At 48.3% G+C, this 12,821-nt stretch overlaps 1 protein-coding gene across 1 annotated transcript in view; it reads left to right on the forward strand.

Moving 5' to 3' along the window:
• Positions 1–1,560: 1,560 nt before the first annotated feature.
• The window catches only part of LOC132454725 (neuronal acetylcholine receptor subunit beta-2-like), an 11,730-nt gene continuing 469 nt past the window's right edge, over positions 1,561–12,821 (forward strand). Inside the window, exons 1-8 of the mRNA XM_060048260.1 lie at positions 1,561–2,594; positions 7,055–7,206; positions 7,460–7,504; positions 7,638–7,747; positions 9,292–9,815; positions 10,276–10,766; positions 11,848–11,993; positions 12,531–12,821. The exon at positions 12,531–12,821 is cut by the window's right edge and continues 469 nt beyond it. Of these exons, the coding sequence (XP_059904243.1) occupies positions 2,546–2,594; positions 7,055–7,206; positions 7,460–7,504; positions 7,638–7,747; positions 9,292–9,815; positions 10,276–10,766; positions 11,848–11,993; positions 12,531–12,546 (1,533 nt within the window). The 5' untranslated portion in view covers positions 1,561–2,545 and the 3' untranslated portion in view covers positions 12,547–12,821. The remainder of the gene's footprint in view (positions 2,595–7,054; positions 7,207–7,459; positions 7,505–7,637; positions 7,748–9,291; positions 9,816–10,275; positions 10,767–11,847; positions 11,994–12,530) is intronic.

The raw sequence follows: 12,821 nt of genomic DNA on the forward strand, positions 1-12,821 counted from the left end.
CCTTGCCCTACATTGCCCTGACGCGTGTATTAACTCTCCTGTAATTCATCTTATTATCTATGTATGAATATCTATTCTTGTGCAGAGGTAAAAAGGTCTGCGAGGAAATAAAGGAGAACGGGGACGGAAAAAGCTGCTTGCTCACAATATTGTTGTTAGCTTGGACGCGCTATAGCTACTTAGCGGTGACCTGGCCTCCATTTTGTAGCACTGACACCTCTAGTGAGCCATGAGTCTCTTCTCCAGCCCGGTATCGGTTAGGGTGGACGGCTTTATGTATCGTTGTGGTTGTGACTCCACACCTCATTGGTTTGAATATGCTAATTGTTGAAGACGCATGTGTCATTTTGCAGCCCCAGTGTGAATGGAGCAGGGAAGCAAACATAAAAGTGCACAAGATACTGTTAACATGGTTTGGATATTAACAATAAATGTGGTCAAAGGAGGGTTTGTCAATATCCAGAGATATCACACACACACACACACACACACACATGCCTGCACGCACGCACACACACACACACACAAAAGCACACACACATGCATACACACACACACACACACACACACACACACACACACACACACACACACACACACAAAAGCACGCACACATGCACACACACACACACACACACACACACACACACACACACACACACACACACACACACACACACACACACACACACAAAAGCACACACTTTACCTTGAAGGAAATTAAACATTAGTAGAAGGGAGTTTGCAAACAAGGTCGGTAAAAGGAAAGACCCTCCAGCCTTGGAGATTCAAGGGGAATCACACCAGCCGCAGGCGGCCCCCCCAAAGGTAAGGGTGTCTGGAGGGTTCTGCCTGTATAACATCCGGCTATCACAATATTTATACAGGATATTCACCTGAGAGAGAGAGAGAGGGAGGGAGGGAGGGAGAGGGGGAGCGAGAGAGAGAAGAGAGAGCGAGAGAGAGATAGGAAGGGAGGGAGGGAGGGAGGGAGAGGGGGAGCGAGAGAGAGAGAGAAGAGAGAGCGAGAGAGAGATAGGAAGGGAGGGAGGGAGGGAGGGAGGGAGAGGAAGAGCGGTATCGGGAGAGAGAGAGAGAGAAGGGGCGAGAGAGAGAGAGAGATAGGGAGAGAGAAGGAGGTAGAGGGATCCAGAGAGAGAAGAGGAGAGAGGTGTGTGAGAAGGAGCAGAGAGCAGAAGGTCACAGCTTCATTCATTAGATAAAGGTCACTCCTAGAGCCTACTGCTCAATAGAGTTTTGAAGTTCAGAGTAAACATCTTCCTGCCTCAGAGAGAATGGCCTCCCATGCCCTCTACCCCCCCCCCCCCATACAACGCCCCCCATGGGAGAGGGGAAGAAGAACCAGAAAATCACACAGGAAATCCGACCACTAAATGTAAGCCACCCATTTTTGAGACATGTACTGCACGATGAACCAGGATGAACGTTTCGTTTGATAGTTTGGGTTTCAAGTTGGCTTGTATTCTCTGTCCTGATTTGGATAGCTTTTTGTCCAGCTGACCTTGGGGGTTGAAATGTTATTTTGCGTTTGAACGCCGCTCTGACGAGCTGAAACGTAGGACAGTAACTTTGAAGTCGGAATCAACATGCAGTGAATTCAATTTCCAGCATGGACTGGTAACAATAGTTGTGTTCGATATCGTTGGGTATACGTCACAGTGCCGCGACAATCCCTTCATGTGTGGACTCAATGGCAGTTTTTCATGTTTGTCTATATATTTTAGATTTAGATTTTCATTTGATGATTTATTCTTTACTGCAGCTCATCATTTGATCTCGGAGCTTTATGCGGACATCATTTGATTATGTTGGCCTCAGCTGCTGGAGGGTGAAACAGGGTCGGCACTCGGCAGGCACCATCAGCGACCCCACACCCACCACTGAAACCACTCATTGTTCACACACTGGTGGTCATCCGTGCTTTTGGGGAGGACATATTAAACAAGTCTGTGGTTTTCATTACCATTTTAATAATGAGTAGCCTATTCAGTGCCTAAATGCTATAAAGATTAATAAAGTCAAAGTGTGGTACCTTCCTATCATTCGTATCTTAGTAATATATTAATAATAGAGTATTTATATATATGAGGTTCTGTACCGTGAATGATTTGGATCGTAGAGTGCGCCTCCATTTATTACAACGCTTCTTATTTGTCGCTGAAGCGGCATGTCTTGAACCGTGCCGCAGCTAACGACGCGACATGACGACGCGACATAACGACACGACACGATATATCCACACGACATTAACTCAACACGACACAACTGAACGACGTGACGCAACTACGCGAAACAACGACGCGACATAACGACGATAAAGACCCGCATCAGCATTATGAAAGCGTTAAACTCGTTGGGAGCGACTCCCTCTTTCCAACCCCTGTTTTTATGAGTTTTTTAACGTCCGCCTCTTAATTGATCGTCCACGCACATGGTGTAGGACAACTTCTCCAAAACCCTCCCCCCACCCCGCTGGGTTGGACTGCTCTCCGCCTGAAGAGGAGCGCACAGCGCGGGAGAAGAGATGGAGATGCTGCTCCTCTTCTTCCCCCTCTTCGTTCTCTCCTCCGCAAGTGAGTAGAACAACGTCGTATCATGTATTACAGAATAATGATGGGGGTTTATTTGGGGATGTCAACGTTTGTCATTCTGTGATGCAGGGTGAGAAGGAAAAGTATTTTTCTGGCCGGGATGATGAGATGTTGGGATTATGGGTAACATGCATGTTTTCTGTGTTTGGTGACAATGCGATGCTGTGATTATGAAGTGTTTAAAGATATTTTGTGGTAAAGTGAGACATACAGTCGGACGAAACCAGCGCAGAAACTTTTAATTCGCCAATTATATGAGGTCTATGGACCGTCTGAACTGATCGTTAATAGAAGCGGAGAGTCACGTCCTGTTTACCTTAACTTGAGATCGCCTTTATAAGTCATCATGGCGAGTGTAGATTTACTGGACTGGTTGTCTCCATACCGGTGCACTGCTGAACCTAAACGGAACGCATCCATCAAAGTGTTATAAGGAGCATCTGTGAGAATGGTAGAGTGCACTTGACCGAAGGAGGCAGGCAAAAGACAAGATATAAACGCACGCACGCACGCACGGTCACACACACACACACACACACACACACACACACACACACACACACACACACACACACACACACACACACACACACACACACTTTTACTACTTTTACTTTGTGTGATATACTGAAACGATTCGTCAGATGGAATAATTGATTCTAATTTTTAACACCAACAATTCAGTCAATAAAGGCAACATAATCAGTTTATATATTTGGTCTGTTTCAGATTATTCAATTATTTGGTTTCCTGGCAGACGGAGCAAGAATACCCCATTCTGCCCATGGACGGTTTGAAAATAATAATCATACAATATTAAATATTCAATATCGTTTTATGAATAGATGAATCAAAATGATAATCTATGGCCGGACTGAGGACGGAACTACCTCTGAGTCAACTCTCCGGTGTGTTCTGAGGACAGCAGGAGCGTTATGACGGGGAGGTGATGCTGACGGTGACATAGTGCATGATGTTACCCGGTCTGTCTTCTCCAGGCAAACGCAGCCGTCCTTGAATGACAGGCCAAGGCTTTGGGGATGTCCTGTGTGTGTGTGTGCGGGCACGTGTGTGTGCATGTGTGTGTGTGTGTGGGGGTGATTCTATGTGTGCGTGTGTGCGTGTGCACTCGTCTTGTTCTCCTACTCTAAGACACGGCAGATGGCCTTTCCATAATTTACAAAGGGCCATTCTCCACCGACGGCTGCCCGGGACTTCGTACTTTTCAGACTTTGTCGGAAAAACAACAACATCTTACCTCAGACTTTGAGTCGGCTTTCCTCCGTTTCTATGAAGAGGTCGTTGAGTCGGTCTGTGTCTTCTGCTCACACTTGATTTGATATGATGGTGATAGGTGATAAGTGATAGGTGATAGGTGATAGGTGATATGAAGAAGAACATTCCCACTTAGTTCAATTCAATTTCAATTTGATTCAATTCAATTGTATTTATATAGTCCTTAATCACCATTACAGTCTCAAAGGGCTTAACAGGCCAAATATCTATGACACCCCCCATTACCCAGGCCCCCACAAGGGCAAGAAAAAAACTCCCTTGAAATTAGCAAGGTAGAAATCTTGAGAAGAAACGCATAGTAGGGGATCCCTTCTTCCAGGGATGGGTGCCACAATTGACATACAGGTAAATACATGCACATCATAAAATGGTGATGGGGTTCTGGCCGGTTATCCATGAGAGTCCAGGCATCCAGTCCAGTACCCGCAACACGCTAGAACAGACAGAATAGTGAATTAGAACGGTAAAGTACATAGTGGGAATGTATACTGTAATAACAAAAGCACAAGCAAACAGAGTGGTCTTCACTTCGCATCTGTCGTTAATCTGGTCCTTAAAATCATTCAACCCCACACACTGAGGCTCTGTATCACCTGAGCTTCTGTGTCAACATGTCCTGCAACTGAAGCTTTCTCTGGGTTGTTATTGTTGCATGTGGTTTATTATTGGTCACCTGCACTTTAAAACGGGTCAAACTGTGAATAATGAAATAATCGTACAAAATAATTATTTCATCCGTTTATTTTATTTCTCAAATAGAAATACCTACCCGAATCAATCTAGATATTTCAATTAGAAAATTGAACGTTGAATGTGAATGCTGTCCTTTCTGAACCTCTCCTTTAGAGTGGAGGGTCCAATCAGTGACGCACTGCTGGGTTAACCTGCGATGCGAAGGGAGTCTCTCTGTGATGCAGAGCATCAGTGACACAGGCCACCGTGCCGTCCTGTCCGTTCATCAGAGCATGATTCCCCGGCTGCTGAGTCCACCGTGTCGTCCGTTGCTCCGCAGCATCCATCAGAGCTCGATTCCCCGGCTACCGACTTTAATTATTTACACTGTGGTCTGTGTTCCGCCGTACATCTGTTGGTTTGTCCCAACATGTTGGTTTCGTGTGTGTGTCTGTGTGTGTGTGTGTGTGTGTCTGTGTTTCTGTGTGTGTGTGTGTGTGTGTGTGTGTGTGTGTGTGTGTGTGTGTGTGTGTGTGTGTGTGTGTGTGTGTGTGTGTGTGTGTGTGTGTGTCTGTGTGTCTGTGTGTTTCTGTGTGTGGGTGGGTGAGTGTTTTCTGCGGATGTACGTTTATGTGTATGTATGTTTTTTTCTTGTTTTTTTGCCTGGTGATGCAATTGAAGACAAATCCTGTACACTACATAACATGAACATGGGTCACACACACGCCTGCACGCGTTTAGGCACGTTCAATATGCAACACATGCAGGTACATGCAACACAACGCTCTCTAACAACTGATTTATTCATGAGTGTTTTACAGATGTCACTTATTGAAATGTATGTGATGTTGTTAATGTGTTAACTACACATGAAAACATACGTCTGAGTTAACGTTTACATTTAGGGCATTTAGCAGATGCTTTTATCCAAAGCGACTTCACACAATTTCACTTAAAGGACATTAGAGATACAGCCATGCACATGTGTATTGGTTCAGCGGTCAGGTGTGGTTTGAATGAACCAAATACAGTCAATGCACAACACACTGTCTGTAAAGGAAGGGCAGTGAAACCCACTCAATACCTCCGTGCACACACATGCACGCACACATGCATGCAGACACATACACGCACACCACAAACACGCTGAATTTAAAGAGCACCAAAGGAAATATTTCATACTGAGTCACTTATGGTTTTTCACTTATTCATGTAATGACTTGTATTAAACTAAATTAAAGTGCTCTATAAAAGCGATGCTGGTAAGTGCGTGATAAATTAACATATGTAGTTCGTAATTTGTTCTGCTATCTCTCTCTCTCACACCCACTATTTTCCATGCCCTCGCTAAAAATAAAACTTATTTCTTCCATAGCTTCAGTTGTTGGACCGCTAAGATGTTCATTCAGGCAATTGTATTAAAATCACACACGTACACACACACACACACACACACACACACACACACACACACACACACACACACACACACACACACACACACACTTCTTCCCTTTCTGCCTCTCTTGCTTGGTCTCTCTAATGCGCTGACAATTTATTGTAAGTGAGAGATCCTAAGGCTAAAGCAGCCTCCTTCTCTGCAGGGCCTGTTCTCCATACTAGACCGAGCACCCTACAGCTTGCTAATGTGGCATTTTGCTTTTCTTTCTTCCACTGTTGGAAAGGCTCTCTGATTCAGACCACTACCCGAGGTTTGGCCTAATATATTGATCGGTTTCCTCCGTGATGTGGACAAATGGAATCCATTCCCAATCTGCCTAAAGTGAAAAACCTGAGCCCTTCCTCGAACATCTCACAAACTGATCCGTGTATCTTGGGATGTAACTAGGATTCACCAATAATGCGAATAATTTCGAGTGACAAATGTACTGTGAACATCCTTACTGTACCGACAGCGATATATTATTTTGCCTACTTTGCCTATTTTGCCTTGTTATAATAAATAAGTCGCTTAAGTAAGTCGCTTTGGATAAAAGCGTCTGCTCATTGTAAACGTAAATTTCACTCTGGCCAGTTGTTTCTGCAGCTGCAATCAATGTTGTACGTAACCCAATTCTTTTTGTATGCTTTGGTGTCTCTGAGTCTCCTTTGGCTGAGATGAATTAGATTAAAGCTTCAAGATAAACGTATCTCTGGGTCACGGTTCTGCACGTTGACGATGCATCCAGCACATCACATGGCCTCAACATTAACATTTACATTAACAGCTAGCAGATGCTTTTCATCCAAAGCGACTTACGACCATTCCTGCACACATTCCCACACCGACGGCGGAGTCGACCACGCAAGGCGACAGCCGGCTCGTCGGGAGCAGTCAGGGTGAGGTGTCTCGCTGAAGGACTCTGAACTCCGGGGAGCCGGGGATGGAACGAGCGTCCCTTCGGTTACAGGGTCATCCCGCAATGCCTCCTGACTTAATGCCTCCCCTCGGCGGTTCTCCTCTGGGCTTCCAGGGGCCGGTCCGGGGAACCCTAACGCGGAGGAGCGGCTGATCAACTACCTGCTGGCCCCCGAGCGCTACAACAAGATGATCCGGCCGGCCGTCAACAAGAGCCAGCAGGTCACCATCTCCATCCAGGTGTCCCTCTCGCAGCTCATCAGCGTGGTGAGTGGCTCGTTGGTTTGGGGGTACTACTAGATTAGGGTTACCTGCCTGTTTGTTAAAAGTACCCCTTATTATTCTCACCCTGTTCATTTCTGCAAAACCAATTTCCGGGTCTTTCGAAAACGGTCTGTTTTGTATCATGTCGCTTGAAGGGCCCCCCCCCCCAAAGTCGTAAAAGCATAATGTCACCTCTTAATCCTTTTCTTATTGCTATGATGATGATTCACGTCACTTGTTTCCTTTGGGTTTGCAGAATGAGAGAGAGCAGATCATGACGACCAATCTGTGGCTGTTTCAGGTAAGCCCTCTGAGAATGTGATTAAGGGCTGTACAAATAAATTGTAATTGAATTGAAAACTGCTTAGTGCAAATGTGATCTCCGATGCTTATGGGTAATGTAGTCCGCATAACACCCTGTCTTGGCTCTGCAGGAGTGGAATGACTACAGGCTGAGTTGGGACCCAGAGAAATATGAAGGCCTCAAAAAGCTGCGCATTCCTGCCAAGATGATCTGGCTCCCGGATATTGTGCTCTACAACAAGTACGTTCCTGACTCCATCACATCCTGCCTCACAAACGCTTTCAATTCAGGAAATGGATCTAAATGATAGGCTGCCACGCTTGGTGAGCATCCAAGACCTCCTACAATACAACCCCAATCATAAATCCCTTTCTGTATGTACTCTCTCATTCCCAAGAAAAATGTACTGTAAGTGATTGAGTTTGTTAAATGTAGTACATCAAAGCCATGAAAAAGATTTGCAGCCTTTAATCGAAGACATATCCATTTTTCTCTCAAACAAAACTGCGAACCCTATCTTCAAATAATTCATATTTATGTGCAGTCATATTGTTTGTGTGTGTGTGTCTGTCTGGGATCAGAAGGAGACGATGGAAGAGGCATGGAGTTCTTTCTATTCGGAGGTGTTCCAACACTTCACTCTCAGCATACTGCTGAAATTAGCCTTTGTTTCTATGGAGATTTGTAATTGCAATTTATTCCGCCCGTGACAAATTCTTCGCTCCTGTTTTTTTTGCTAACCTGGTAAAGCAGGGGCTTTGATTGGTGGATGCATGTTGACTTTTATGGCATCGTTATGAGCCCAGCCAATAAGAAGAGGCGTAGAGGATCTGATGCTGCCCTGAAGGGTTATTCGGTGACTTCAAACGTGTTTCATGTCGTCTGATAATGACTCTGAGAGATAGTGGTTGAAAGAGAGTGTGAAAGAGAGCCATGAAGATCAATGAGAATGGTGTTGGATGGTTTGACACCTGTCGGCTGATATGCTATTTTTGTTACATTTCGACCTTAAGCAGACTCTGATTGCGTGCCTATAAGTATAAGTATCACTTATCGCCGCCTTAAGTCACGTAGAGATCAGGCAAACTATAAAACCGTAATTGTGAGGCTATGCAACATACTTGAAGCGCTCAGCTTCTTCTGAAAAAGGAGGTTATTTTTATTACTCCATAATAGTTACCTCTCGGAGATAAAGGGAATATTAATCTCAACAGAATGTGATTCACATTAAATGTAAGTGCTATTATCCACAAACTGCAGCAGTCTTTTTGGAAACAGTGTCTTCAGACATATGAAGTAAACATTGCAGCATGCTATCTTCCTGCGGAAGGTTACGCTAACAACCCTGACATCACTGGACTTTCTTGGAAGTCAAACCAAGTCCCGTACGAGTAACCAGGGATGAATCCCGGGTTTGAAGTGGCTCAGGAGGCGGAACGGGTTGACTTGTAAGCGGAAGGCTGCTAGTTCGATCCCCGGCTCCTCCTAGCTGGGTGTTGAGGTGTCCCTGAGCAAGACCCCTAGCCTTAAATGCTCCCCGACGGAAGGTTGCTAGTTCGATCCCCTGGCTCCTCCTAGCTGAGTGTCGAGTCCGTCCCTGAGCGAGGCGCTTCACCCTGACGAGCTGGCTGTCAGCTTGCGTGGCTGACACCGCCGTCGGTGTGTGAATGTGTGCATGAACGGGTGAACGTTACGTCACGATTGCAAAGCACTTCGAGTTGGACTGGTTAGAAGAGCGCTCTATGAATGAAGTCCATTCACCATTCACCCCCCCCCCCCTCCAGTGCGGACGGCGTTTACGAGGTCTCCTACTGCAACACGGTGGTCTCCCACACCGGCTACATCTTCTGGCTGCCGCCCGCCATCTACAAGTCGGCGTGCGCCATCCAGGTGCGCGACTTCCCCTTCGACCGGCAGAACTGCACGCTCAAGTTCCGCTCCTGGACCTACGACCGCACGGAGATGGACCTGGCGCTGATCAGTGACACGGCCAGCCGCGACGACTTCACGCCCAGCGGCGAGTGGGACATCGTGTCGCTGCCCGCCCGCAAGAACGAGGACCCCCGCGACGCCGCCTACCTGGACATCACCTACGACTTCATCATCCGCCGCAAGCCGCTGTTCTACACCATCAACCTGATCATCCCATGCGTGCTCATCACCTCGCTGGCCATCCTGGTCTTCTACCTGCCGTCCGACTGCGGCGAGAAGATCGCGCTGTGCATCTCCGTGCTGCTGGCGCTCACCGTGTTCCTGCTGCTCATCTCCAAGATCGTGCCGCCCACCTCGCTGGCTGTACCGCTCGTAGGTCAGTCGGGTGGGGGGGGGGGAAGGGGGTGGGGTGGGGGGGTAGGTTGGGTTGTGGGGTTTGAATCCCAGTGCCTGCAGGGTTGCTGGAAGTGGCTTTGGATGAGAGTGGATGGTGAATGAGTGGATTGTAATGGTTGCATTGGAAGTGATGGTACTTTGTGTGTGTGTGTGAGTGTGTGTATGTGTATGTGTGTGTGTATGTGTGTGGATTTCTGCTCTCTTCTATTCCCTTGGTAGGAACCTGATTTTGGCTATGGTGTTTTCTGTGTTTGTGAGTTCATGCGTGCGTGTTTGTGTGTGTATGCAGACGTATGTTTTTGTGTTTATACATATATTATATATGTATGTGTGTGTGTTTATGTGTGTGTGTTTGTGTGTACATTCCCTCTCTAAACCCCCGATGTGTCCCGTTCCATCTGCCCCCCATCCCCCCCCCCCCCCCCCCCCCCCCCCCCCAGGTAAGTACCTGATGTTCGCCATGGTGCTGGTGACCTTCTCCATCGTGACCAGTGTGTGTGTGCTCAACGTGCACCACCGCTCCCCCTCCACCCACCACATGCCCCCCTGGGTGCGCAGCGTCTTCCTGGTGCGGCTTCCCGCCTTCCTGCTCATGCGGCGCCCGGGCAACTCCAGCGGCCGCCAGAGGCTCCGCCGCAAGTACGCCCACAAGTTCCCCCTGGAGGGGGGCCGGGACCCCCCCACGGAGCTCCGGCTGGGCCTGGGGTTCGGGGGGGCCGGAGACGGCGACGCCTGCTTCGCCAACGAGGAGGCGGCGCGGCGGTACGGCTGGAGGGCGGGCGGGGTCCCGGCCGTGGGGGGCGGGGCCGGGGCGGGGGAGGGCGGGGCCGAGGGCGGGGCGGCGACGAGGTGGGACGCGTACCTGGAGGAGGCGGTGGACGGCGTGAAGTTCATCGCCCGGCACATGAAGACGGAGGATGAAGACGAAGGGGTGAGGAGGAAGGAGGGAGGAGGAGGAAGAGGAGGAGGGAGGAGGGAGGAGGAGGGAGGAGGAGGAAGGAGGAGGAAGAGGAGGAGGAGGAGGGAGGAGGAGGGAGAGGAGGAGGAGGAGGGAGGAGGAGGGAGAGGAGGAGGAGGAGGGAGGAGGAAGAGGAGGAGGAGGAAGAGGAGGAGGAGGAGGAGGGAGGAGGAGGAAGGAGGAGGGAGGAGGAGGAAGGAGGGAGGAGGAGGAGGAAGAGGAGGAGGAGGAGGAGGAAGAGGAGGAGGAGGAGGAGGGAGGGAGGAGGAGGAGGAGGGAGGGAGGAGGAGGAGGAGGAGTCGAAGGAGCGTAGTGGGAGGAGTTATGTTGAGTTGCGTATGAGGCTTATTTAAATGTGAAAAAAGTATACCCCTCTCACTTATTGTATGTTGTACGTCCTGACACTTAAAAATAGTAGTTTGCATCGTCTTTCATCTTATCCTAGCTATCTCTGTTGTATACGGGGAATGGGTTAACCTAGCGATTGTTAGCGCTTGGCACTTGGTTCTATGAACACCCATCCTGTGCCGACAGCGATATATTGTTGTTTCTGTTCATGTACTTATTGTAAGTCACTTTGGATAAAAGCGTCTGCTAAGTGCCCTGAATGTAAAAGTAAGGAGGGGGGAGGAATTCAAAGTAGTGCAGTGGACTTGTGCTGAGATGTGTATGAGGCTTATTGAAATGGAAGAGGAGGAGGAGGAGGTTGTGTTGGGAGGGAGAGTGGGAGGGGGAAGGTGTAAGTCTATGGTTTAGAGATAATCATCTCTGGTTCTCTCTACATTATGAGCTTTATCGTACCCTGTTCATTATTCCCCAAACTCTGTAAACATGCAACACCCATAGAACCTTTAATGACCTTTAACGGGTATGCATGTAACATTGATGGCATTATTATCACGTGCAGGTGGTTAATTACTGGTTTCCATGGTACCAGTTAGGTTACGATAACGTTGCCCAAGATTTAGCTCTAGCTCTTTAAGAAACCAAATGAACGTCCTCTAAGCCCTCGCGCGTGAAGGATTTGTGTCGTTCTCCTCCGGGCCGTTCCCAGATCATCGAGGACTGGAAGTACGTCGCCATGGTGATCGACCGGCTGTTCCTGTGGATCTTCATCCTGGTGTGTGTGGTCGGAACGCTGGGGCTGTTCGTTCAGCCACTGTTCCAGAGCTACAACACGCCCAGCGCCGGGGACCAAGAGTAGGCCACGCACACGCGGCACGCACGTGCACGTGCACGCACGCACGCACACACGCGCCCCACGCAGAGTAGGTACCGCACACACACACGCACGCTCGCACGTGCGACATGCAATGCACGCACGCACGCACACACGCACCCGCGCGCATCTGCTAATAGACCTACACAGACACACTTGCACGTGCACGTGACACAAAGACATACACACACACACATGCGCGACACACTCACATACACACACGTGACACACACACATACACACACATGCAACACGCACACACACAGATACACACGAGAGACACACACAGGCACGCGCATCTACAAATAGACATCCATCCACACACAAACGCATGCATGTACACAAATAGGACCACAAACACACACACATGAACATATTCAGACAATTACACACACACACACACACACACACACACACACACACACACACACGCACACACACGCACACACACATACACATTCACAGATTTAAAGTCTTAGCAAACATGGTAATTCGTTATTTAATCTCTTTTCATGCAGGGTTGGGGATTTCTGAAAGCCCCTGGGAAACGGAAAGGTAACCCTGTAGCAGCCGATCTGTTGCTGGTGTACAAACTTTGGAGAGGCTCGTGCCGAAGCAGCACGACGCCTGGAGCGGACTCGTCATATCTCCGCTGTGCCATAAACTATACGAGGCATTAAAGTCACTATTCTCATTACTGCTACACATCACCCCTGGACTGGCCATTACCTCAAACTCTTCACTATCAGGACATCAGAGTGACAGTTCACTCCCTTTGTCCCAAACTGTCCCCTTAGATGTTAATATTT

The sequence above is a fragment of the Gadus macrocephalus genome, chromosome 3, assembly GCF_031168955.1.
Source record: "Gadus macrocephalus chromosome 3, ASM3116895v1".
Classification (NCBI taxonomy): Eukaryota; Metazoa; Chordata; class Actinopteri; order Gadiformes; family Gadidae; genus Gadus; species Gadus macrocephalus.